This window comes from Miniopterus schreibersii (genome assembly GCF_964146895.1).
Source record: "Miniopterus schreibersii genome assembly, chromosome: 10".
Taxonomy (NCBI): Eukaryota; Metazoa; Chordata; class Mammalia; order Chiroptera; family Miniopteridae; genus Miniopterus; species Miniopterus schreibersii.
In genome coordinates this window covers 38,715,686-38,743,527 of record NC_138110.1, presented here as the reverse complement: position 1 = coordinate 38,743,527, position 27,842 = coordinate 38,715,686, and the positions used below count along the sequence as shown (strand labels likewise).

Here is a 27,842-nt window from a genome sequence, read left to right as displayed (position 1 = left end):
AACACAAGATTTAAAGAAAAATAGCTATAGGTACTGACAAACAGAAACCAGAGTGGCAATCAGAAACCCTAAATGTCAATACACAGTGCCAGGTAAAGGTGCCAAGACAGGATTTTTGGGCCTTGAGTCAGTCCCTCCTCATGTCTCATCCAGTTGCCTATGACATCTTCCTAACATGCTCCCTGCTTCCAGCACCCCTTCCCTACTCCCCACGCTGCCCTTGAGTCTCTAAAAGGCAAATCTGATGATGCCATCTATTGCTTAAAATCATTCAGCAGTCCTCCGGTGACTTCGGGATAAAACCCACACTCATGACACCCCAAAGTCTCTGTGACAAGCCCTTGTCAACCTCCAGTGCTCCCTACTGCCCCCCTCTCCAGAGAAAGAGAACTTGCACTTCCCCAAGCACGAAGGCTTCCCCCACCAGCTCAGCCCCTCTTCATCTTCCCTTCCTTGTCTGCACAGGAGTTTATCTCACTCAACACTATTTTACTTATTACCTGTCTTTGTCTCCACCCCTCACATGACTGTAACTTCCAGGAAGCCAGAAATTAGCATAGAAGCACACACATACATAGTAGGTGCTCAATAAAGCTGAATTCCACCATATTTAGGACACCTCCAGTACTCTGCCCACACCTGCTTTCTTCTCCTGGCTAATTCTTCCTCACCCTTCAAGATAAGGTCCAGAAAGCAGAGCCCAGAAAGATCTGGGTTAAATTCTAAAATCCCACTTAGTCATTAGCTGGTGACCTTTTGGGCTGCATTATTCTTTAGTTATGGAGATAATAATAATCCCTTATGGAATTGTTGTGAGGTTTTAAATAAGGCACAGAGCCCGGCACCCGGCAGGCTCCCTATTATTGTTAGCTTTCCCATTTCCTGAGTCCCCAAGTCTTCTTAGGTGCCTCACAGCATCCCATGCCTCCCAGGGTTATAATTATTCGTTAATCATCTGTTCTCCTCCCCTTTGCTCTGACTAGACTCTGACTTCGGTCTGGACAAGGACAATTCTTCTTTGTATCCCCCGAGCCTGGCCCAGTGCCTGACACTTCATGAAGACTTAGTAAATGCTGGGGGAGAAAAGAAAGAAAAAACACCCAGCAATGAAATGACTAGTGGGGGTGAGGGTGGGTCCTCAGTGCCTGACAAAGTAAAAATCCCTCTGCATTGCCTTGGCCAACAGGTACCCAGCCTGAGAGCATTAAATGCCTTTGCACAGGCCAGGGTTCTTCTGACTCTAACAGGAAGGACTAGGAAAATCTGCTCATGCATGCAGGCTTCAGACAGTAAAAGATACTTGGAAGGCAAGATGCGCTTACCTGGACTTACCTGGGAGTCATTGAAGGGAAGGCATCCTGCAGCGGCCAGGAGGAAGAGGGCACTGTGGAGAGAGAAATAAAACAGGCAGCCTCACTTTTCAGCTTCAAAGAATTTCCCAGAGAGCGCTGAGGCTGAAATACATGGACTGGGGCTTGGCTGAGGCAGAGCCCAGGTCCCCTGTTTTCCCTCTGAGAACCCCACTACTTTCGCCGTTTTCTATCCTGTGCTCCACTGATAACCAGCCATTCCCCCAGAGACAGGCATTTGCAGGACATTTGCAAAACAAAAGCTGGCTCGCTGGAGAAAAACAGTATCCCTGTGAAACACATAATAACAGGAGGTCTTTTTTTTTTTTTTTTTTTTTAACTATAGATTCCAAAAAATACACTAATGGAAAACTGGGCAGTGAGACTACAATTATGCCACAAAGAAAACACCATGGCAAGCACCTTAAAAATCTTTTGTGTATCACCTTAACCAAATGATCAAACTTAATGTCTCCAATAGTAGGACAGATTTACGTCGTGTGCCTCCTGATATGATGTACTGAGAAGAGCACGGCATCACTCACTCGGCATTCCTGCCAAATATGCAAAACCTGAGCTGAATCATGAGCAAACACTGAGACTCAAATGGAGGGACAGTCCACAGAACAGTGGGCTTACGCTCCTCAAAAATGCGAAGGCAGTGAAGACAATGAGGGGCAGAGGAACTGGTCCAGACCAAAGAATACACACGAGACACAACATCTTTGGGGGAAGAGGTCACTATAAAAGACAACATTGGGATAACTGGCTAAATTTGAACATGGGCTCAATGGTAGATAATAATATTATACAAGATACTTATTTTCTAAATTTAATAACAGCATTGTTTATACAAGAGATTGTTATTTTTAGGAGATACACTTTAAAGTATTCAGGGGTAAGGTCATGGTCTCTGCAACTTATTCTCAAATGGTTCAGAAAAGAAATTAAAGTAAGAATAATTCTATATACATATTCTTATTTACTTTATATGATATGTATGTATATCTATCTACGAAGACAGAGAAAGCAAACGGAAAAGATATCATCGATGGGTGAATCTAAGTGAAAGGTACATGCGAGTTCTTTGTAATAGTCTTGCAACTTTTCCTGTAGGTTTATACTTTTTTCCCAAATAAAAGGTTTTATTAGGAAAATCTCTCATCCGTACTAAAATATTTACAGATGAAATGCCGTGGTGCCTGCGATTTGCTGAAGTGAGGAGGCACTGGGTGGATACATAAGTTGAAAACGATTGAAGCTGGTGATGGATATACAGGGCATCATTATACTATTCTTTCTACTTTTATATAAGTTTAGAAATTTCCATAATGAAAACTTTAAAAATTCTTGCACGAACAAGTAACATTGCCAATCACAGATATTTTCAGAAAGCTACCTTCATTCACTGGAAAGTCAATTTAGAGCTGTGTCTTGGAGTAATCACTGGTTTTTAGTAAATCTCTTCTAGGTCTCAGGTAGCAAAAGATCTTGCCCTCTAGCTTTCCCCATTCTCTCCTCATAAAAGAAGGCACCAGAAAACACAAAGCCCAAATGATCACATACTATCTCCCCCTCTTTCCATTTCACAATGCAACAAAATACGTAACGTCGGGCCCCTTCACTACTGATCATTCCATTAGCCAGCAAACTGCAAAGGATCAAAGGCATGAATGGAAGCAGAAAATACAACATTTTTACTTTTAGGGGACTTTGTCCGATGACATCTCATACCAATATATATTCCCTATACATATAGAATTCTATAATTTATATGTACATACATATATGTAATACACAACAACCCAGTATTTATAACCCACGTCCACTGCCAATAGTGATGCTAATCAATTCTGTCCACAGCCCCACACCCGACAGTCCTCACTGCTGTCATCACGTGTAGCTGTGTAACCAACAGACGGGCGTGGCTGGCTGGGCCTGGGCCAGGAGGACTGGTAGGAAGGACACCTCAGAGCTGGGGCTTCACAACCTTGGGAAGCTCGGGCAACATGGGACATCCTGAGGCACAGGAAGGTTCTCCTCTCCAGCCCACCAACTTATTTTTTTCTTCAGCCTCGCCAACTTTCAAGGCACACACACACAAATGGAAGACTCCAAGGCACCAGAATGCCAAGGGGCTCAGAGGCAAAGGGTGGGATGAGTGGAGGGAAGTTGTCAGGAAAGTTTTCTGGGACTGCACAGGAATAGGAAGGTTTTTGGTGGGAGAAGAGGAGACTCCTAATGAGTGTGGTGTCTACCTTCAGTGGAAGGCTTTCTAGAATGTAGGACACTTCCCCATCCACAGCCAGTGAGCATTAGAGATCCCCTCAAACAGACAACCCCTTGGGGTTGAGGGGAGGAGAGGACAGCCAGGTGTGAGACAGCCCCTGATTTCCCACAAAACTTGGCCTTGAGCAATACCTAATTGTATCAGGTATTAGTGGGCTTTAATGCCTCTCTTTACCACCTGCTAATCTTTTAAACAAGAGGGTAAGTCCTGATGTTTCTTTTTTTTTTTTCCCCCCAAGTAGCAGCCTGTAATAAAGTCAAAAAAAGAGATTGGATGAAAGCCCAGAAATCTTTGAAACAAAAGCATCTCTGTTGGGTTTCTATCTACAGGACTGAGCTTCATAGCTCCTGCAGAGGAGGCGGGAAGCAGCTGGAGAACAGGGCGTCCAGGTTGGAATCAGCACCCCTGGACACAGGGCCCTGCCTGAGGAAACTGAGCGCAGAGGGTGATGACATCTGCCCACCGCCACTTTGCGGTGGCCCAGGATCTCAACCCAGATCCCTGGACTCACAAACCAGTGCTTTTTCCACCATGGAGATTATAAAAACCCAATAAATTGCAAACATGATTTTTAAAATTTTAAGTCCTTTCCCTGTTTCCCATTTTTGTTCTCCGGTGTTCCGCAACTTTTTGTAAAGTTTTGGGCATCAGCAACTGAAATCTAGCACGGGTTGTTTTTGCCTTAGGAATAAAATATTTCAGAAAAAGAGAGAGACAGTAAATTTTAGAATAAGACACAAAATTGGGGTAGATGAGAATTTATAGTAAATTCCTCTGTCAACTCGCAAGTACAAATCTTCAACAAACAGTTCATCATCGAAGTTAAAAATCAGGTTAAATCTTGTATTTTAGAGGTTTGTGGGTTTTATTTTGTTTTAAACTTACCTACAGATCTTTGTAGAAGACGTTTTCTGTGTGAAAATAAAGAGATTTATGATTACTCTTTAAAAACTTTTTTTTTTCTTAAGAGAAAACATTTAGATCAAGTTTATTGGGGGCTTAACAGCTTGTTGCCCTTGAGTGTTGTTGAGGCTTTTCCTGCTTGGACCAGATGAAGACTGACTCAGAGCCCCAGGGTTGAGTCACCTCGGCAAAGCACCCTGCATGTGCAGGTTTACCACTGTCCCCTTTCAAATTATGTTTACTTGTTGAAAAAACAACATGACGCTGGGGCCAAGCCTTCCAGTGTCTCACGCACCGCGAAAGGGAGAGAGAGAGAAACCGATGTCACCTATGCAAAAAAGGAAATTAAGCTCGTGCTCAACTCCTATTCCTGTCTGTCTCTTTAAATTTTCCTTTCATTAATCCAGCTCTGACTCTCAGCGGTGCTATAAATTCTCTGGTATGATGTGTAAATTAAGAAACAGGAAAAAAGAAGAAGGGACATTTGACTCCACCCTTACAAAGAAAAAAAAGAGCAAATTGAGAAAATCTCAACTTAGCCCTTAAAGCTGCCTGAAATAAAGAAATTCTAATGCAGACTCTAACTTGAGCACCTCCTTTTTTGTGAGTTCGGTTTAAGGGAATTAGTCATTGCACTTGGGAAGAAAGTTCTAGCAGGGGGAAGCATAGATTGCTCTATATTTGACTGGGAAAATGGTCAAGAAGAATAACAGGTTAATTCTGAACCTTTTAGAAGGGTTATTTTGCTAGTTGAGGACAAATTATAATTTTTTTACTCCAGTTCAGATGAAATGTGAAGTATGAGCATGTTGTTTAAAAGGGAAGTACTGATGAGAGTAACACATGGTTTGCTAGGAAGGGGATCTCAAGTCTTCATACATTTTTAAATAATCTATCATGCACTGTTTTAATAAACAGATTCTGTTGTGTACGGAGCAGTGGCTTGCATTTTTAGATCCTTCAGTACAGAGGACATGCCAACCTTGACTCCACTGCCCCCTGGCGGGGACACCTATCCCTTCATTAGGGAAAGGATGACCTGGCTCTTAATACCTGGATAACCATCCCCATTATGGGGAAAATGTGTCACTAAAAGGTTCTGAGCTAAATATAACCAACATCTCAACAGACTGGTGGAAGTGTAGGAACAGAGGGATAGAGACAAAAGGGATGGCCCCAAGTCTTCCATGAGTAACATGTTCATCTAGTAATTGTTTGGGGGCTTCCGTTACAGGGTAGCAAACCAGTCCAGTGCCTGAAAGAGTTCACCCATTCCACAGAGGAGAGAATATTTTTTGGGGGGTGGGGGGTTAATCCTCACCCGATGATATTTTTTCCCATAGATTTTTGGAAAGAGTGGAAGGGAGGGAGGGGGAGAGAGAGAAACATCGATGTGAGAGAGATACATGGATTGGTTGCTTCCCACATGTGCACCAACTGGGGACAGGGATCCAACCACTGAGCCACGCTGGCCAGGGCAGAGAGAATCCTTTTTTATTTTAAACCCCTCAGACTAAAGGAGCCCAGAACCTGAGGTATGGAGAGTAAAAAATGAGCAATAAAGTAATTACTGAGCTCCATACCTCCAGGGTTCCATGAACCTGGGGGTTCATGTCAGGGCATTCCCCTTTTCAGGCCCCTCAGTCCCCAAATCACCCAGTGGTAAGTCCTGGTACTAACTCAGGGCTCTGACTGGGTCAGTATAAGCCTCAAAAGTCACACTAAATATCTGACATTGCTCCGAGTTGGCTAACTTACTCCAAGGGCTACTCACTCAGGGCCACTGCTGTTCTAAGCGCTCTACAAGTCTTGACTGACTGCATCCGAGTTAATTAGTCTTGGGTTATATGCTACATGTGAGGTCACTGAGGCACTGAGAAATTAGGTCACTTGCCCAAGGTCAAAGGGCTTGGGAAGAGCCAACCTAGCCCAACAACCTGACCGTTTGTGACACTGTTCTGCCACAGCCCACCTGTCAGTTCTGCAGTGACACCCTGGCCGCCCTTTCAGGCCACTAGCCCTCATTTGCTGTTTCAGACTTGGGAGATGAGGATCGGGACTGGGACTGCCAAGTGAGAATCGAGTCTGGAGAAACACGTCAGTTCCATTGTGATCCCTCTGCATTTCAGATGCCCAGGAAACAGCCAGACGGAGAACAGGAGGCCAGCAGGTCACGGGGTCTGAGCTGAAGACACAGGTCTGGAGATGGAGACTTGGGAGTCACCGGTGTACTGAAGGTAGCTGGTGCCACGGATGTGGGTGAGATTGTCCAGAAAGTGCATAGCGTGGGAACAAAAAGACTCCCAAGACAGAACCCTGGGAGACCCTGAAGCGCAGACAAAGGAAAAAGAAGGTCCGGTGGCTCTGAAGAAAGAGCAGGAGACTTAGGAAGAGGCCAGCAGGGAGGGGGGAATGCAGATCAAGTGAGCTAAGAGTCAAGAAAAGGGTGCAGGGCGGTGAACGGTGCAAAAGACCACCAGAGCCACGTACCTGAAGCCGTCAGTAACTTCAGCCAGAGCGATTTCCAGGTAATGGTGGGGCAGAAGCAGGAGCTGGCTGAGGGGAGAGGGACACGAGGGTGTGGACAGCACGGAGGCCGACCCTCTGTTAGGCGCAGGGGCGGGGAAGGGCAAGGACGAGATGGGGTGGGGGGTGCGTGGGCAAAGCGTGCTGGCTCTCCTGTTGAGGTTTGGTTTTATAAACACAGTTGATGTGAGTGGGTCTCCCAGAGCGAGCTCCACCCATGCTGGACTGAGAACACTGAGCATATTTATGGGCTAAGGGAAATAAAGCCAGCAGAAAGGGAGAGGTTAACTGTCCACGAAAGAGGAGGGTAGGTAATCCACGGAGCTGCCTCTGAGTAGCAGGCAGGGATGACAGAGGGTGCAGAGGTGTGCAGAGTGGCCTCAGCCACAGGAGGGACCTCTCTCTCCCATATACTTGTAAGAAGTGTGCTGCCCGAATGGCTTACCAGCCTCTCTAGTTTAAGAGTTCCCAAATTTTAATATGAAATCATTTCAAATGGGAAGATGTTAGAAAAAAAGGAACTCCCCAAAGAGGGACCAAGTTAAAACCACCACTAATAATGTTAATCAATACAGCTAACAGGTACAGAGCACCTACTACAGGCCAGAAACTGTGGGAAGCACTTAACACGTGTTCCGCCCTGCACCCTCCCAACAACTCTATGAGTTGGGTGAAGTCACTATCCCTTTTCATAGCTGGAGGCCCAGAGGTGAAGAAACTTATTCTAGGTGGTCTGAGGCTGAGCTGAGCTGGGAAGAAAAAGGAATGCCTGTCTCCAGGGTGGGCCAATGCCCCCAGCACCCTATGTAGAGCTCTGACATTGATGTCCGCGTGGCACTGGGACAAGCTGAGGCTGGGAACCACCAGGCCCACAGTCGATGCCCCCTGGTATCCCGAGGCCCTGCTCAGGCCTGGCCTGGAGTGGAGTTCCACTCGGGTCAACAAGCACTCTCACGTACACTTGGTGAACTAAAAGGATGTCAAAACCGTGGTGCTTGAAATTAATAACCACTGTCAGGCAGTCTTGACTGGAAACAGATGTCAGGAGAGGGTAGACACTAATTTGAGCCATAAAAAAAAAAGGTGTGTCTTTGAAATGCAAAGCCAGGGAGGTGAAACTAGCATTTTGTGTTATCATTTACCTCTTTCCGAAAACACTTCTGGTGCCCACAGATGATAACTTCAGCTGCATTATGCAATGTGAGAAACACAGGAATGGCCTGAAAGAAAACAGAATAATAAGCATGAAAATATTTTCTCTGATCTCATAATTATATAATTCTTGATTTCTGCTTAAAAATAACGATTTGTGGGAACTTTTGGCATTGACAGATATAATCCTCTCCAGCAACAACTCTTCTGCATGGACTGGTGCTCTTGGTTGTAGTATTATGCTTGTAGGGTGGATGTAGAGGCCCCCGCCTATGGTATTCTCAACAACACACATTTATTAAGCAACTGCTTTGTGTCAAGCACTCTGCCAGGTGCAGGGGACACATCCTGTGAACAAGGTGGACACATGATAGGGAGACTGTCCCTATGGAGGTACACCTAACCCAATGAGGGAAGAGCAAGTCTTCCTGGAGGAAGTCCAAAGTCTATCCAAGAACTGAAGGGTGAACTAGAGTGAGCCAAACAAAACGGACAGTGTTGCAGGCAGAGGAACACACAATGGCCCAGAGGAGAGCGTGAACCTGGCTCACATGGAACTAGAGGGAGTTGAGTGGGGTGGAACATAAGGTGCAAGGGAGAGGCTGGTGAGAAGGTGGAAAGGTTATCACCACCATATCAGAGAATCAGGATATGCTGAGGGCCATGGGAACCACTGAGGAGTTTTAAAGCAGACAGTGACATGGTTTGACTGTGTGTCTAAAGCTGTGTGCAGGGTAGAGGACAGGAGGCAGAGACCACTGCAAAAGCCTAGGAGTATGGTAGACTGAACACCCCTCTCCCACCAGAAAAACAGCCATGTCCTAATCTCTGAATCTGTGAATGCCACCTTACATGGTAAACAGGGATCTCTGCAAATGTAACCAAGCTGAGAATCTTGAGATGGGGAATTTACCCCGTATTATCCAGGCAGGCCCTAAATGCAAACACATGCATTTATAAGAAAAAGGTGGAGATTGGACACACAGAGGAGGAGACGATGGGACCACAGACACTGAGACTGGAGTGATATGGCCACAGATCAAGAAATGCCAGCAGCCATACCCTCCCCGAGAGCCTCGGGAGGGAGTGTGGCCCTGTTGGCACACCTTCATTTTAGCCCAGTGACACTGATTTCAGACTTCTGGCCTCCAGAACTGGCAGAGAATACGTTTCTGCTGTTTTCAGCCACAGGAAACTAAGACAGGGAATGAAGAGCTGGTGGCCTGAATTTGGTAGTAGCAGTGAAGATGGAGAAGTGTCCACATTCAGGGGATAGTTGGGAAACTGAAGCGAGGGTAATATTTGAATGACTGGAATCAACCTCGCGTCAAAAAAGGGAGAAAATATATATATTTTTGAAAAGGTAACACTCCAGTGGATTAAGACACCGGAGTGCCCACGCACGCCGACTCTAGCCGGGCTGTTGGCTAAGAAGGGCAGTCTCTCCCAATTTGATAATCTTGACAAGGTGGGGGGAAGGGTAAGGGGCATGGGCTTTTGCTGTTGTCTGTGTTGTTGTTGATGATGATGATTTTCCTAGAAGGCAGAACAAGGTAAAGAATATGCCAGGGTTTTGTCATCAGGCTGGGCTTCAGGCCCCAGCTCCACCATCTGCTAGTGGAACAGGGCACTTACTATCCAGACCTTAGTCTGCTCCTCCAAAGTCTGAGGAGAACCTATGACCAGGAGCTACTGCGAGGAACCATGGAAATGACAGAGGTGAAGGGCCTAGTGAGTGGTTCAGCATCTCTCAAAAGGCTGTCTTCATTAACTGGGAACCAAGCCCACCTTCAGCGGCCTCTGCAAGGACCCCGAACTGGGAAACTGTCTCAGCTTAGAGGACCTGCTTAAAGATCATGCTGCTCACCTGCTTCTGGATGAATTTCGTCATTATTTTTTTGGAGGACACATTTTTATCTCATTTTTAAAACCTCTGTAACCACTGCCCTATTTTACCACTTTGTTCTAACTTGCACTGTTTTATTTCTTTTTGAATTTTTGCCTTACATTTTCCTTGCCTTTTTAATGTTTTTCTACTCTAATTTTATCTTTCATTAAAAATTCAACTCAAACTGCTTTTTCCTTTTAAAATCATACCTTATTTTATTTTCTATTCTTATTTGGCTTTTGTGTTTCTTCTTATTCCTCTTAAAATTTTACATTTTGAATTATTTTTTAGAGCTTTAAGATAATTAAAGAGATTTATTACTATTTTGTAACTGGCTTTACCCACTAGGCCCACGTTTGGCAAACTTGGGCCCTGGACTTCTAGGTCTTGGCTGGTGAAGATAGAAAATCTTGGACAGGTTAATCATGTGGCACATGAAAGAGAATATAAAAGAGCAACCTGGATCTTATTTAAAATGAAGACCTTATTTTAAATATTTTGCCTCCTTGACTATAATCAGTAATAAAACCAGATTTAGTACTGAGATTATGGAATGCTAGACCCTAAACCTAGACCTCAAGGAGGCTTAATTGTCTCAATTTTATAAACTGTGGACAGGTTTCTCAATCTCCCAAGGTCCTACTCTCCTACTCTGATTAGATATAGATTTTGTAAAGGAATCTATCTACACATATAAGATTGACTTTAAAGTGCACTAAGAATAGCTACCAATAATGTGTTAAGCACCGGGGGGGGGGGGGGGATTATTTCATCACATTCTCTTATTTAAACCTCCCAGCAACGGTATCAGTGGGTGCTATTACCTTGATTTATAGGCAAGGAAACTGCAGCTTAGAAGATCGAGTAACATGCTGGAGAGCTCACAGCTAGGGAGAGAGCCCTGACTCCAATCCAGGCCCGTCTAATTGCAAAACCCGCATTCCTAGCCTCAGTGTTACAATATCCAAGTTACGTCAAGACCCCAGGGTAAACTTCCTGGCCCTATAGCTGTCCAAAGCCCAGTATGGCTGGTGTGTTCCAAATCCTGCCAGTCTGCTTCCTCTAGTGATAAAACTGGTATGATCTCAAATGAATGAACATAGAATAAACTCTATGCCATTTTTAAAAGGGCTATATTCCATTTCTACTTTAAAAAATTAAATCCGAATTTCTCAAGCCATTTTTTTCTACTGAGAAGTCAACAGCCTTTAGAAATCATAATTTTACAATTGATGGTATCAGCCTCTGTAGAGATCTATTAAAAACATATTAAGGCAGTATGCAAATTTAATTACTGATTTTTCCTTGGCCTCTAACTCTGTGCACAAGTCCCAGTCTGATCTATACTACTAGTTCAGGAGACCTGCTAGTGACTAATCCCTTCAGAAAAACAGCCCTTTATTATCTTTATGAAGTGAGGGTTAGCAAGACTTACTTTGGCAAATCTGACAAAAACTCTCAGAAACGATAACAGCAATAATAATAGCTAAGATACATTGAATGCTTCTTATGTGCCAGACACTGTTTTAACCGCTTTTACATATTTAATCTTCATAATAACTCTATGAGTACAATACTATTACATCCCCATTAGACAGATGAGAAAATAGAGGGATACATTCTGGCTCTCTTTTAAACCTGTCTCTTAATAATTAGATGATCTAGATTCTTCCTTCCTGCTGAAGAGAACAGAAAAACAAGAATGTCTTCCACATGGTCAAGACTCTAGGCATAGCCCTGGCGGGTTTGGCTCAGTGGTTAGAGCGTCCACCTGAAGACTGAAGGGTAGTGGGTTCAATTCCTGGTCGAAGGCGAGTACCTCAGTTGCAGGCTCAATCCCCAGCCCGGTTGGAACCCATGTGGGAGGCAACCAATTGATGTGTCTCTCTCACATTGATGTTTCTCTCTCTGTCTCTCTCCCTCCCTTGCACTCTCTAAAAAATCAACGGAAAAAACATCCTCAGGTGAGGATTAACAAAACATAAAAAAGACTCAGAAATAGCCTCAACAACGAAAGGTTCTAACATCTTTCATCAGGAAAATGGCCCAAGATCAATCACCAAAAAGCCCAAATCATCATTTTTGACACAGAATGTAATTGACCAAATTCAACTACACTGCAGGTCAATTCATTTAGTTACTTAAGGGGCACAATTTGCAACTAGTTTATTCTTAGAGTCCATTAGCTTAAAATTTGACATTTCATCCATGTACCATTGGAAAATTTTCTCTGGCTATGAAGAGATATTGGTAGCTATTACTTAAAATTTTTCATTATTCCCATGCTTCTCAGAGTGCAATTTTGGAGACTCAATTATTCTTTGTTCAGGTATTAGGACTGACTTAGAATAGCATGCTATGGAAAATTATGGCCCTACTCACAGGCCCGGCTTTGGGTCACTCTGCAGAGGTGTGGATGACTCCTTAAGATGTGTAAAAGAATGGCAATCCTACCTTCTTTCGGGGTGATTTTTCAATGCATGGGCGTCACCTCAACCTATAATACAGAATAATTGTATTGCAGGCCCTTGCCAAAGAATGTAACTTTGAACTGTTAGCTGCCCAATTTTTATCAAAATTGTGCATACCAGAAATAATGTTCTTAGAAGACAGCCTAAAGGCAGTCTGCCCACCTGTGAAGGGAGCCAGAAACTAGAGTGTGGTTTAGCCCCAGAGAATGCCTCCTATTGAATTGTGCTATGTCATCATGCCTCGAAAATGCATTACGAATCCTAGAAACTAGGCTACCATTGTGTTCGTTATGAAGACGTTACTGAAGACCCTGCTTCTCTAAGTAGACCTGTCTACCCTTTATGATGACTCAGGGCCTGAGAGCAAGGGAGAGCTTTTCTTTTCTTTAGCAATGCCCCCGCTATTGTCTTACAAGCACTGAGTTGTGTAACTTTCTTATTTGGCTACAGAAAGCTGAGAGCAGAATTCAAGGCCCAACTATGTATTTATTTTGTAAAATATTACAGCATAAATTTCTAATGTTAAGTCTTCCTGTGATTTCATCTAGTTCTTCTGTTACCCTTTACCTACGTTTCTTTTTAAATTTTATTTCATAAAATATGTTTATCTTATTTGAATCAAACTACTCTTTTAAGCCACCAGACATCCTTTTTGCAGGATGAGGTCTTTGTACATGTATATGTGTATGTATAAATGAACACATTTATAAATTAATTTGTATGAAATAAACTTAAGTGTTTATTTACATTAATGTTATTATTCTGTCATTACATGGCAAACTCTTTGAGGGCAGAGGACCAGACTCCTCTCTTTCCCAAGTGCAGCTCCAGTACCAGCTTAGAGGCCATCGCCATACTTCGTTTGGGCAGCTGACTTGACTTTAGGGGCCGTGCTGTATGAAAAACAGACATCTTAAGATACCAGGGGCTCCTCCAGCTTGGCGAGATGCATGGGGATAAGAAAAGGCCAAGCGGCATCAGTTCTCCAGCTCGCTCACTTGTGAACATAAACGCACAGACTAGAACAGGGCAGACTGGCCTGCTCTCAGTGAATGGCTATTTCTCTCATACTTTTTACCTAAGTTCCTAGAAATAAATATGCATATCTTATGGCGCCCAAAGGAGTTCTGAGAGAGGCAAGTGAGAGAACATGATCATCCCCTCCTCTTCACATAATCCTCAAGAAAATCTCTACAGGATCCCGGGGTTTTAAAATATAAATATATATTTCAAATTGTGGTAAAATATACATATAAAATTTACTGTTTTAATCATTTTTAAGTGTACAGTTCAATGGCAATTTACGTTGTGCAACCATGACCACCATCAGTCTCCAGACATTTTTCATCTGGCAAAATTGAAACTCTGTAACTATTAAATACTAACTCACCATTTTCCTCTCCCCACCCCCAGGCCCTGGCAAGCATCATTCTTTCTGCCTCTATGAGTTTGACTACTCTAGGTACCTCATATAAGTGGACTCATATAGTTTTTCTCCTGTCCTTTTGTGACTGGCTTATATCACTTAATATAATGTCCTCAAAGATTGTCATCCATGTTGTAGCATATGTCAGAATTTCCTTCCTTTTTAAAGGCTGAATGATATTTCATTTTGTGCATCGACCACAATTTATTTATCCATTAATCTATCAATGGACAATTGGGTTGCTTCTACCTTTTGGCTATTGGGAATAGTGATGATATAGCACATAGGTGTACAAATATCTGCCCAACTTCCTGCTTTCAACTTTTTGGGATGCATACTTAGAAGTAGATTTGCTGGATGATATGGGAATTCTACTTTTAATATTTTGAGGATCTACTGTACTTGTTTTCCATAGCAGATGCACTATTTTACTTACCTAACAACAGTGCATAATTTTTCCACATCCCACCAATAGTTATTTTCTGCATTATTGATAATAGCCAATCTAATGGGTGTGAAGTGGTATATCATTATAGTTTCGATTTGCATTTCTCTAATGATTAATGATGCTGAACATCTTTTCATGGATTTATCGGCCATTTGTATATCTTCTTTGGAGAAATGTCTATGTAAGTCCTTTGCCCATTTTTGAATCAGGTTGCTTGGTTTTTGTTGAGTTTTCTATATATTCTGGATATTAATCCCTTATCAGATAAATGATCTGCATATATTTTCTCCCATTTTGTGGGTTGCCTTTTTACTCTACTGATAGTATTCTTTGATATACTGAAGTTTTTCATTTTGATGAAGTCCAATTCATCTATTTTTTCTTTTGATGACTGTGTCTTGGTGTCATATCCGAGAAATCATTGCCCAATCCAATGCTGTGAAGTTTTCCCCTCAGAGCCCCATTTTAATAAGTCATTTAATAAGGATTATAGAGAACATCTTTAGATGGAACAAGTAGATAACTAAAATCAGAAGAGGGGTTTACTCTTTTGCCAGAGGGCCCACATCTTAATAAGCAGTCCTTACAGTTGGACTCTGATCAGCTTTGATAAGAAAGCATGAAAGAAGAGAGCTGCCTCTAAGCAGCAGTAACAGGGAACATTAGGAGAAGAGTCTCCATCTACATCAACATTTACATTCTTTCCTTTGCGGATCCAAGTTCCTTTACATGATATTGGAGCCAAACAAAGGGGGAGGGAATACATGGGCTCCAGTTTGCTTAATTGAGTAACTTACTCCATGTGTGTTTCCTCACCAACACCCCCATCCAGTCTCCATCCCAACGTGGTGAGTGAATGTTGTGCTCACGGAAGACAGAAACCCTGACAAGCAATTAAGAAAGGACCAAGATCAAAGAGCTGGGTAAAAAACCAAGTCCAGTCCTGTCAAAATGCCTTAACTTGGATTTGCAGAGTCTCTCCAACTGCTGACCCTGGCTTCCCCAAGCAAGGACACAGCATGGTTTGAGGAGCCAAATCACCAGCTTGGCCTCTCACAGGCAAGCTCACTAATGTATGAATTTGCACATCTGTTCTAAACACTCGCCAGCACAGGCTTTGAGGCAACCCTGTCTAGCTGAGAAGGCTTCTGGCCGGAAAATTATAATGAGAGTAATAATGACTGGTCAAAATGGTACTGTCCATCCAAAGACTGGCACTCATGCCATCAGAGCCATCATCACTGTGACCTTATTCAGCGGAGAAAAGCCGGAGAAGAGGACCCGAATTAGCCCCAGTAGAAGAGAGAGGAACTACACGGGTCCTCTCCCCTCCGCTCTGCTCATCCTAATGGGCTGATCTCCTTGGCTGGTGTAATTTAGGGAGGAAACAGGGTAAGCTTTGGCGATGCACCGTTATAGTTGACGGGCTTGGGTCTGTATCTCCACTTTAACATTTACTAGCTTTTGACCTTGGCCAAATAATTTGCATCTCAGTTTCCTCATCTGTAAATGGGAGTAATTAAGTCCAACTTTATATGTCACGAAGGTAGGCAATGGGAAGTGCCCCGCACATACTAACACTGAATATTCCAGGTGGCTGCTACCATAGTGAGCTGTGTGTCCCTCACTGACTCCCCTTGAGGTTCCTCAGAGTCAAGGACCGTGATTTGTCATTAAGCCCCCAGCATATAGTAGATCCCCAATAAATATTTGCTGAATGGATAGCCACAGGAAGAATCTCTTTCCCTTAACTCTGTATAGCATTTGGTTGTGAGTATGAGGTGGAAAAATCAACAACTTTCTGTCCCACTGGGCCTCAGCAGAGTGAAGCCAGCTTCCTCTCGGGGGTTGCACATCAGAAGAATGAAGCTCCAAAGTCTCTTCGGAGAAAGGAGGCCTTGACAGAGCAGAGCTACCTCGAGAGTGTTTTGCATAACAATGCACCCACGGATTTTAACTGAGCACTTTTCCCCCAGTTAAACTGACAGCTTGGCTCTGGCATATTGATGCCTGTTTTCTATCTAACACAAGCTGTACAAGTGCCTCGTGTTTAATCCACTCTATGAATTTTTAAGCAACTGTGTGAAAATAAAAAACTCAGAAAACAAAGAAAAGATGCTGGGTTAAGTTATTTCACCTACAAAACAATGCGTGTCTCCTGTCACCCTCTTCCCCTAACTGGGTATATTTGGGTATTTTGGTTGTTTCCCTTTGCTCAAAGAGTTTGAATCGTGGCAGCTCTTTTTGCTTATTAAAAGAGCCTATGCTCTTGGTCAAGGCCACTCAAAGTGCTGGCCCCCAGAAGATAAGCAGCTCGAATCAGAATGGAAGTCAATTCTTTGCTTCCTTCTACAAAAAGTATTGCTTTAAAACTAAAATGTCAGCCCATCTAAATAGTATTTTAGTGCCGAAGTTGATGTACATGCTGCAGTCTCCTATGGACAGGTAACACAGAGCTCACAGACCTGCACTGCCTTTAGATCACACTTCGAGAAGCATTTTCTAGGCTAAAAAACTCCCCATCGGCCTGAGAATGTGCTAGACTGGCATTTACAATGGACTTTTGAGGGTTTTTTGCCACCTAGTATCCTTATTCTTTCTTTTGGTAAAGCACCCAATACTGAGGATCTGCCACACCCTCTCTCAGTCTGTGGGATGCAGGTAGGGATCCTATATGACAAGGGCTGGCTAAACAGTGCTCTGAGTCTTTCCAGCCACAGTGACTGGTTCAGGGAGGTCTCGGTCCAGGGCAGCCAATCAGCATGATTCCATGCTCCTGGTTAGCTTTCAGGCCTGAGATGGGCAGTGGCCCTGACTGAATCCAACCAGCGTTGAATCCAGGGACTCACACAGGAGCTACAAGGAAGACAGTCTCTTTCCATTAGACTTAAAATTGTGGGGATGTGAGTCTGGAGTCAACAACACAACATTCTTGAGAGGAGAGCCTGGCTGTGAAATGAGACAAAGACAGAAACTGGATTCTGAGTATGTCATTAGCTGCTCTAGATCAAGCCTTGCCTGAAGCAGATCTCTACCCTCTGACTTTTCACTTATGTGAACCAGTGAATTTCCCTTTTCCTTAGATCGGTTTATGAGCTCTCCAGCACCTGCAACCAAAAGAGTCTGAACTTATGCATCACTACTATACCCACAGCCTGTTCTAAAATCCATATGCATTGGTCATAAAGAGCATATCTGAAAAGGCAAAAGGTCAGAAGAGCTGCCACTATGTAGAACCAGAGGCAGATGACCAAGACTTTCTTTCTTTTTTTTTTTTTAAAACATGTTTTTATTGATTTTTAGAGAGAGAGGAAGGGAGAGGGATAGAGAGATAGAAACATTGATAAGAGAGAAACATCGATCAGCTACCTACTGCACGCCCCCTACTGGGGATCAAGCCCACAACCTGGGCATGTGTCCTGACCGGGAATTGGACCAGGTTGATAAGTTGACACTCAATGGTTCCTAGGTCAACGTTCAACCACTGAGAAACACTGGTAGGGATGACCAAGAATTTCCATACTTGAGTTCCTTCTTCTGTCAGGGGGTTAACATCTGCCTCACCCATCACCTACCAGGTATCTATGAGAAACACATACAAAGATACAGAAAAAAAAGCACCCTGGAAACATATGGAAAAGCACTGTACAAAAAAAAAATGTTATTATTAGCATGACACCTTGGTTATTCAAACTTCAAAATTCTGGCATCAGTAAATACCCAGATCCTATAAAAATTTTAAAAGCCTTTGGACAGAACATTGTTTTTTACCAAATGCTATCTCTGCTATAGGAGAGGAAGCACCCTCTGTAGGCCGCCGGCTGTAAAGTAAGGCAGCAGACTCGCAGGATCCTGACAGAATCAAGAAGAGGCAGCCGAAAGCCAGCACAGGCCTCCTGGTCTGGGCTGAGCACCAACATGCATTGTGGGTTCTTTCTTAGGCCCACCCAGGACGTTTCTCCCCCACTGCACACATCATCCCATCTACTTAGGCTTATAAATCATGAAAGAAAAATATTGATTTAATTTATAAATTACTGCTATTAATTCTCAACTGCTATTTTGCAACTCTGGAGTTGTCCTAACAATAATATTGTTACCCAACTAGGCAGATCTTGTTGTTTGTTTTTTTACTGTTTTCAAATCTGAGAGCTAAGGGACCAACATAACAACAAACTTTACACAGAAGGCCTGAGTTGTTTTGCAAGTTTTGAATTTTTCCAAAAATTGGAATGCAATCATTTTCTGATAGATAAAAACAGCGAGTATTCAGGATAAAAAACAGGAAGAGGTATTACTACTGTTAGATTTTTTTAAGCAGCATTCTGAGTCTTTGTTCAATGGTGGTATGCATGGATTCTCTTTTGATGGCAAAATAACTAAATTTTTTGAGTTCCATATCATGTAACTAGAAATTTGTTCTCCACAGTTCCACCTTTAAGGAGCTCAATCCTGGGGGAATAGGGTAGGAGGATAGTATACAGACTTTTTTCACTAGCATGCCTATGTTATTGGGTATCAGCTCTGTGCCAGGTATGTACATCCACATACCCCAGGCCACATTACCAATGGGCAGGGTCACAGTTCCCCAGAAGCAAGGAGCAGGCTAAACCCCCTCTCCTTGCTCTTGCAGATGGCCTGCATTCAGAGCAGGCTGGCCCTATCTGTGACAGCCTCCACAAATGTCGCTACTCTTTCTTCCTGCATCTCCATCTGTGCCTCTCCATCTTTTTCTTTTTTTTAAGATTTTTTATTGATTTTGAGAGAGAGAGGAAGGGAGAGAGAGAAATATCAATTGGCTGCCCCCTGCATTCCCCCTACCAGGTATCAAGCCCGCAACCTGGGCAGGAATCGAACCAGGAACCTTTTGGTGCATGGGAAGAGGTCCAACCAACTGAGCCACACTGGCCAGGGCAGTGCCTCTCTATCTTATAAAACAAGTAGGCCCTTCCCTGTTATCTGTTTATCTTCAGTTCATGGAAAGGGTAAAAGACCCCATGCTGGCCTCAAGTCCAAGGCTTGTTCTCCAATCTAGGTATACCATTATTAAAGCTAGTGCTTTGTCTTCTATTACTCTGGGTGCGATAAGTTAAAAGGCAACAGGGCAGAAGAGAGAAGGGCTGTCCCCCAAAATCGCTAACACTTACCAGCCTGGACAATGCTCTGGAGCCAGCATAGATTATGCCCACAAACAGCACCGAAGCAGGAAGCCAGGTCAAAATATCAGATCTAGAAAGAAGAAAAGAGGCCATAATATTCTGTCATTTTATGTCCAAAAGACCTAGTTGGAAAGTATTACCCTTCAAATGCACCAAATACAGTGACAGCAGTTATCTAAACATCCCTGTGTGACTCAAGAAGTGTGACAAGGTCTGTATCTACTGAGGTGATGGAGGCTAACAAAACCCTACTGCCTACAGCATGCCATTCTGCCACCTACCTGTCACTACTGATCCCACAACAGGGCACAGACGAGCTGACAATGGAAAAAGCCCTTCTACAGGTTGGGAGAGAAAACAAATCTAATTTTCTTAAGGGGGCAGTGAACATTATTATTTGGATTTTAAGTAGCCAGAAGTTTTGAACTTATGCAAATCATTAAAAATGTAAAAAGGCTGTTTTCCTAGGCAATATATCAAACAGCTCCATGGAACCACAACAAAAGGAACCACAGGGTGAAAGGGCAGAATATGAAAAATAAAAGAGTGCTAGAACTTGAGCTGGGAGGCCATGTGCTGACTTCTTCAACCATTAACCAGGAATGCTGGTTCCGGGAATCTTTAAGGACTTAATTCAACTGTAGCACACCAAGAACTTCTTTTTCACTACAGTTTAGAATCTTGCTTTCCTCAGGAAAAGCAAACTCCCAGTTTTTATATGGAGTGGACATCACTGAGGTTGCAACTTGCTTCCCCCATCAGTTACAAATGCATTCAGTCCACTAATACAAGTTCCCAGAGTTATTCTAATAATAGATATAAAAAAATGAAACCATTCCAGCAGGAATAACATAATAATCCCAACTAACTCAATGAACTGCTCTCCTGGGATGGTGCCTGCTCAAGAAATTATCTTTGTTAATTTCATTAGCATGAGCAAGCACTCCATCTATGATCAGACCTGCTTTTGTATGACTTCTCAGGGAGTATGGTATTAAAATGTTTCCAGTCTCTGCTAAGGCCCTCAAACCCTACTTCCTGTATACATTCATTCAACAAATACTTATAGCAACTTGGAAGGTGCTAAGAGCACCAGCATTTTTTTTTTAATGTTTTTTATTGATTTCAGAGAGGAAAGGAGAGGGAGAGAGAGAGAAACATCAATGATGAGAGTCATTGATTGGCTGCCTCCCGCACCCCCCCTACTGGGAGTTGAGCCCGAAACCCAGGCACATGCCCTGACCGGGAATTCAGCAGTGACCTCCTGGTTCATAGGTTGATGCTCAACCACTGAGCCACACTGGCCAGGCAGCACCAAATTACTATTAACAGAAACATCACAGCTGACATTTCTTAAACACTTGCTACAAACCAGGCACTGTGCTAAACATTTTCTACACCAGACCTTTTTTAAAATCTGCACAACAATCTTATGAGGAAAGTATTATTGTTATCCCCATTGTGCAGATGAGGAAACTGAAGCACAAAGAGTGTGTAATTTGCCTGTGGTCAGAAGAGCTGGTAATGGCGAAGCAAGAATTTGAATTCAGGTCTGCCTAATTCCAAAGACCTAGATTTGAACCACCCTTTTACACTTAACACTCAAGGACCTCATAATCTAAAGGGAGACACTGACATATAAACAGACAAACAGCAAGCACAACATGATTTTGCTCTGGTAGTAGACCAAACAGCTAATGATCTGAGGACTATTACCTGTCCTGCTGCAATAATAGATGTCTGCACTTCCAACCAAAAGGTGAACAGAGAAAGGAAGATGCCATCCTCCATCCTAATGGGTCAAGTGTAGCATCAGCCAAGTGCTACTCTTCTAGGAAAAGACTTTCCCATTAGACATTAAGGGTCAACGGAGACAGGATCCAGGCCCATGGCCCACTGTGCACCGGAAGGAACCGCAGAGCATATACTGCAGGGAGCACTGATGAGGAAGGAAGGAAGGAGGGCACTGGGTGAAATGGCAGCTGGCTGAGTTGCAGCAGGCACAGGACTTTGGAATGTAAGGTCAGTGAGGCCCCAGACATTTGTGCTCCATTCCCCCTCAAACAAAGAAAACTCTTGCCGAGTCAATGCTCCAAGAGACATTAGGGTACGGGAGTAGCCATGGATGTGTGGAAACAAAAACATGGCTAGGGAACATCTTGTAGTTTAACCCTTCTACCCTAAAACACAAAGACATAAATTTAACTAGAAAAAATAGACACAGGTCTAGTTGGACCGAAGAAACATCTGGGAGATGCTGCAGGGCAGCTGTGTGACCCAGGCATAGGGGCACTCGTGCTTGTATTCTCCCCCATCATCTCACTCAGGGCCCATCTTCAAGGTGGGTGGAGTCAGAGCAACCTGCACTAGTGATGGAACTTCAGACACCTGAAAAGGTGGCTGGTTGCAGAGTGATTTCAGGGCCCTGCCCCCAATCTCTTATCAGTGAGACAGCTGCCTTCCTCCAACATAAAGCTCCACACACCAACATAAAACTATAGCTGCAATTAAGAATAACAAATGTGAATCACTGGAAAAATTGCTGCCAAAGTAGGTGTCGGCAAGACAAGTGTGAAAGGATAGAAGGAAAAGGAAAAATAATCAAAAATTGAGAAGGATTCTGCATTTATATGGTTTCAAAGTATCAAAATTCTCATTTTACTGAAAATTAGAGCAAATGTTAAGTGATGTTTATGCAAGAAAAAACTCAAGGGAATACTAGTTGACAATCCATATATAAAAGAAAAAGTTTACTAAAATATTGGCAAATTAATGCATATTTATACATCTGAAATTAAAATAGATTGTTTCACTTTTCCTAGGGGAGCCCCCGCTGACGGAAGTGTGGTCCTCTCCTCTCTATGCCATGGCCTGCACTCGTCCACTGACATCAGTGTACTCTGAAAAGAGGGAATCATCTGGAAAAATGTCACTTTGCCTGTTGTGTTCAAGGCTCCCATTCGACCAGATATTGTGAACTTTGTTCACACCTACTTGTGCAAAAACAATAGTTGGTCCTATGTTGTCCGCAAATTGGCAGGTCATCAAACCAGAACCAAGTCGTGGGGTGCTGGCAGAGCTGTGCCTCAAATTCCCAGAGTTTGAGGTGGTGGGACTCATCATGCTGGCCACGCTGCTTTTGGAAAAATATGTCATGGGGGCCACATGTTTGAGCCAACCAAACCCTGGTGTCATTGGCCTCACAGAGTGAACACGATACAGCAGTGATACGCCACCTGCTCTGCCCTGGCTGCCTCGGCCTTCCCCGCACAGGCCGTGTGTAAAAGTCATCGTATTGAGGAAGTTCCTGAACTTCCTTTGGTGGTTGAAGATAAAGTTGAAGGCCTACAAGAAGACCAAGAAGGCCTGCTTCTTAACAAACTTAAGGCCTTGGATGATATCAAAAAGGTCTATGCCTCTCGGCAAATGAGAGCTGGCAAGGGCAAAATGAGAAACCGTCGTATCCAGCACGCAGGACCTTGCATCGTCTATAATAAGGATTAAAAAAATCATCAAAGCCTTCAGAAACATCCCTGGAATCATTCTGCTTAATGTCAGCAAACCGAACATTTTGCAACTTTCCTGGTGGGCGTGTGGGCTGTTTCTGCATTTGGACTGAAAGTGCTTTCTGCCGAGTTAGATGATCTGTATGGCGCCTGGTGTAAAGCTGACTCCCTCAAGAGTAACTACAACCTTCCCATACACAAGATGCTCAATGCAGAGCTTACCAGAATCTGGAAAACAGAGCCCTGGCTGGTGTGGCTCAGTTGGTTGAGCATCACCCATGCACAAAAAGGTCGCCAGTTCAATTCCCGGTCAGGGCACATGCCTGGGTTGCGGACTTGACCTCAGTAGGGGGCATGTGGGAGGCAGCCAATTTATGTTTCTCTCTCACATTGTTTCTCTCTCTTTCTTTCTCTCTCCCTCCCTTCCTCTCTCTATAATCAATTTTAAAAAGAAAAGAAAAGCCCAGAGATCCAAAGGGCTCTCTGAAACCACGCAAAAAGTTTCAATACAGAATCCTAAAGAAGAATCCACTGAAAACCCTGAGAATCATGTTGAAGCTAAACCCATATGCAAAGACCATGTACCAGAACACCCTTCTTCCCCAAGCCAAGGACCACAGGCTCCGAGTGGATAAAGCAGCAACAGTGTTAGAAGCCAAATCAGATGAGAAGGGGGTTCCAGGCCAGAAGCCTGTGGTAGGAAAGAAAGGAAAGAAGGCTACTGGCGTTACAAAGCAAAAGAAGCCTTTGGTGGGAAAAAAGGCTGCAGCAACCAAGAAACCAGCAGCTGAGAAGAAGCCTGCAGAAAAGAAACCCACCACAGAAGAAAAGAAGCCTGCCGCATAACCTTAAATTTGTTTATTCCATAAAGGTCAAATCACTGTGGACAGCTAATTTTGAATGAAAATCTGATCAAAGGCAAAAAATAGATTGTTTCATCAAAAGATGACTCCCTGATTTATCTGACTTTCAATTAACCCACTAATTATCTGTCTGACAGAGTCAGATAAGGGAATTTCTGTGAACATTATTAATTTTTCTTCATCCCTCAAATAAACCTCAAGTTTCAGAAAGGTAGGAACCACATGTGTTTTGTTCATATAAATAAATGTAAAATATTACACTGATAAATGTTACAAAGGAGACTAAAGGACTATGCTATACTCTAGGGGAATCTGACCTAGTCAGTGAAGATAGGGAAACTTTCCTTAAATAAGTGATGTTTGAGATAAAATTAAAAATTAAACTGGGTATAGGGAATGGGTAGAGCAGTGGAAGGGACACAACTTTCCAGACATAAATATAGCTTGTGCAAAGGCCCTGTGGCAAGAGGAAATTAGAGGCAGGCAAACGTAGCTTGAGTAGATGAAGAGACAAACCCAGGGAGGGTATAAGATAATCTAATTTGCATTTTGAAAATATTTGCTACAGTATGGACAATAGATTGGAATGGGGTTGAGGGTGTGAGGACAGATCAGTCAGGTATACATTGCAGTGGTCCAGACAAGAGATGATGGAGATGGAGAGAATGGACCAATTTGAGAAATCAGTAGAACTTGGTGATAATTTCTACTAGAGGGTAGGGGACAGAAGACACCAAGGATGACTGCCAGGTTTCCTATTTGAATAATGGATGGATGGTGGTGCACTAAGATAAGAAAAACTGGAGGAGGTTTGATTGGGAAAATCATTAACTCAGTCTTGAATATTATGAACCTGAGATGCTTTTGGAACACCTACGCAGAGATGTCAAGTAGAGAACTGGGTGTAAGGGTCTGAGGAGCCTCCTCTGCTCTCTCATGAGCAAGAATGCCCGACTAAGTGTGTCTTACATCTGACCTTCCTGTATTCCCTTACCCCCCGTTTTGAGAATAAGGTTCAAATGTATTTTCTTCAACAAAATTTCCCCCCTTGGTCCATTATTCTCAGCAATAGGAGTCTCTTATGGTTTGGTAAGACTTTGTCACAAATTTATTCTTCATTAACGGTTTATTCCCAAATTCTAGACAACATTGATCTCATGAAATGCACAAGCTAGTGGGAGAGATGGGCAGCAAACAGACCATGGCAGTGGTGGGAGTGCACAACCAGGCTCCCTTCAGCAGAGAACCTGCTGAAAGGAATGTCATCAACTGACTGCAGCACTTACATAATTCAAATGGTTTACACTTGCTGCTTCAGGAATTAGAATTTAGATTCCTGCCCTACAGGGTTTCCACAACTGTTAATGTGCTATCACAACACAGAAGGATCAGACCTTTCAACAGTTACCCGGGGCAGATAAAATACATGACAACTGTTCTCCATGTTTTTGCAGGTAGTGTGCAAACAAGGTAAAGATGCAAGCTATGGGGATGGTGGTACTTCTTTGTGCTTTTGCGATCTCTTGATATATTTTTAAAACATAATTTCTTCAGGAAGAAATAAAACCATAATTTTAAAATCCTAGCTAGCCCCGAGGCACTTTAACTGAGGATTATTTTCTAGGGAGATATAGCAATAACAGATGGAAATGATACCTGGTTTGGGGCATTGGAGAGTATAATCATATAACATTGACATGGTTACGCAAATCATTGGAAATAATAATTAGCTCTCTTCACTCCCAAGCAATGTTCCAGCAATTAGCTAACTTTAACCAGTAGCTCTAAGGGATGAACAGACTTCACATTTCTCTGTGCTGTGCCCTTTCTTCTATGTCAGGTCATCTAGGGCTGGGGTCACCTAGAGGTCATCAGGGTCATCTAGGGGTAGGGGCAGGAAGGATGCACAAGCACAGAGCAGAAAGTTCTGTGAAGTGGGAAGGATGTGCCTTTGTGGTCAGGCAAACCTTCATACAGAAGGTTTATATCTCAACTCTAAAGCTAGTTTGCAATAAGAACTCAGTTTAGTTTTTTTACTTATAAAATGGGAATAATAATGCTCAGATGGTTACTGAGAAGATGAACCAAGAGAATGAATGTGCAGTATTTGGGGCAGTGCATGGAACATGAAAAACAACAACAACACTCAATAAGTGTTCTTCTCTGGCTTTTCTACACATAACCCCAAGGACAGCAGCCATTAAGGAAGGCTGACAGATCCACCTACATAAAATGACCAAAGATACCAGAAACAAAATTCAGAGATAACAAACCAGGAAAACATATTGGCGCCCAGGCCACTGTGGCTAAGTTGGGCATCTTTGTGTGCACCAAAAAGGCTGCCATTTCGGTTCCTGGTCAGGGCACATGCCCGTTTCCGGCTCGATCGCCAGTAGGAGGCAGCCTATCAGTGTTCCCCTCTCTCTCTCTCCCTCTTTCCTTCTCCCCCCTCTCTAAAATCAATATATATATTTTAAAAGACACCTAATATATGGTAATGGAAGATGATCTGACTTTGGGTGGTGGGCACACAGTGCAATATACAGATCTTATAACATAAAATTCCACACCTGAAACCTATATATGATCCTATTAACCAATGTCACCCCAATAAATTTAATAATAAAAAAAACATATTGATAACACATAAAACAGGCTGGAGTTTAATATCCTTAATGTAGCCTAGCCAGCATGGCTCAGCAGTTGAGCGTCAAACTATGAACTGAGAGGTTACAGGTTTGATTCCCGGTCAGGGCACATGCCCAGGTTGTGGGTTCAATCTCCAGTAGGGGGCGTGCGGGAGGCAGCTGATAGATAATGCTTCTCTCTCATCAATGTTTCTATCTCTCTAACTCTCTCCCTTCCTCTCTCTCTAAAAATCAATAAAAACATTTTTTAAAAATATCCTTAATGTATAATGAGTGCTTACAAATCAATAAGAAAAACATCAACTCCCCAAAAGAAAAATAACCGTATTTATGGACAAAACCAGATAATCTTCTCTTCTATCTTTTTCTCTCTCTCACACATGAACGAAATACAAATGACCAATAAACATAAAAAGTCATTCAACCTCCCTAATAAAAAAAGAACTTTAAATTAAGACAGCGATATACCAGGTTTTTCCAGACACTAGAAATTTTTTTTAAGTTAGTATCTAATATAAGGGTCATAAACTCAATTCCTTCATATATGGCTGTGAGATAAAAATTGGTATCTTTCTGGAGAGTATGTATGTACTTGGCTACACTTATCAAAAGCCTTTAAAAAAGCATACTCTCTGAGGTATTTAAAGGTATCCAGGATATGTGCATTTATACGTGGCATAACACTGCATTCTGGTCTCGTTGGTCAGCAGATATGCCAGCACCTCAGGGTTTGCTATTGCTTGCTCTGCCCAAACTCTCTCCATTTCAGACACCTGCATGGCCAACTCTCTCACATATTCAGATCGCTGCTCAAACATCATCTTACCGGTGAGTGCGACTTACCCACCCTATAAAATACCAACCCCAGCCACACCTACTGGCACTAGCACTCGAGGGCGCACCTATCCCCTCAGCTGGCTTCATTTGTCTCCACACGAATAATCATCTGACACATCATATCCTGCCACTTTCATTTGTTTCCTGTCTGTCTACTTCTTCTAGAATGTAAGATGGTTGAGGGCAAGGGTTTTTGTCTGCACCCTCTGCACCTAGAACAATGCCTGGCATATACATAGTAGATACTCAAATATCTGTTGAATAAATCACAATGTATTCCTTTTGTAACTTACCCTTCTCCCTCTAGATTGGTACAAGAGAAAAACAACGGCAACGAAATACAGAATGTCCCCCAAAATGTACACACACTTTGAAT

The 27,842-nt window shown here is 43.0% G+C and overlaps 1 protein-coding gene and 1 pseudogene across 3 annotated transcripts in view; one reads left to right on the top strand and one right to left on the bottom strand.

The window, feature by feature from the left end:
- The window catches only part of TMEM241 (transmembrane protein 241), a 106,621-nt gene that overhangs the window by 61,465 nt on the left and 17,314 nt on the right, over nucleotides 1–27,842 (bottom strand). For both annotated transcript variants that reach the window (XM_081149657.1, XM_081149658.1), the window contains 4 exons: nucleotides 19,601–19,682; nucleotides 8,211–8,288; nucleotides 4,525–4,550; nucleotides 1,333–1,384 (listed from right to left, as the gene is read on the bottom strand). In XM_081149657.1, coding sequence (XP_081005783.1) covers nucleotides 1,333–1,384; nucleotides 4,525–4,550; nucleotides 8,211–8,288; nucleotides 19,601–19,682 — 238 coding nt within the window. The remainder of the gene's footprint in view (nucleotides 1–1,332; nucleotides 1,385–4,524; nucleotides 4,551–8,210; nucleotides 8,289–19,600; nucleotides 19,683–27,842) is intronic.
- LOC308563025 (large ribosomal subunit protein uL4-like) lies at nucleotides 22,470–23,964 on the top strand (annotated as a pseudogene). The gene is made up of 2 exons: nucleotides 22,470–23,368; nucleotides 23,576–23,964. The product of its transcript is annotated as a large ribosomal subunit protein uL4-like (transcript).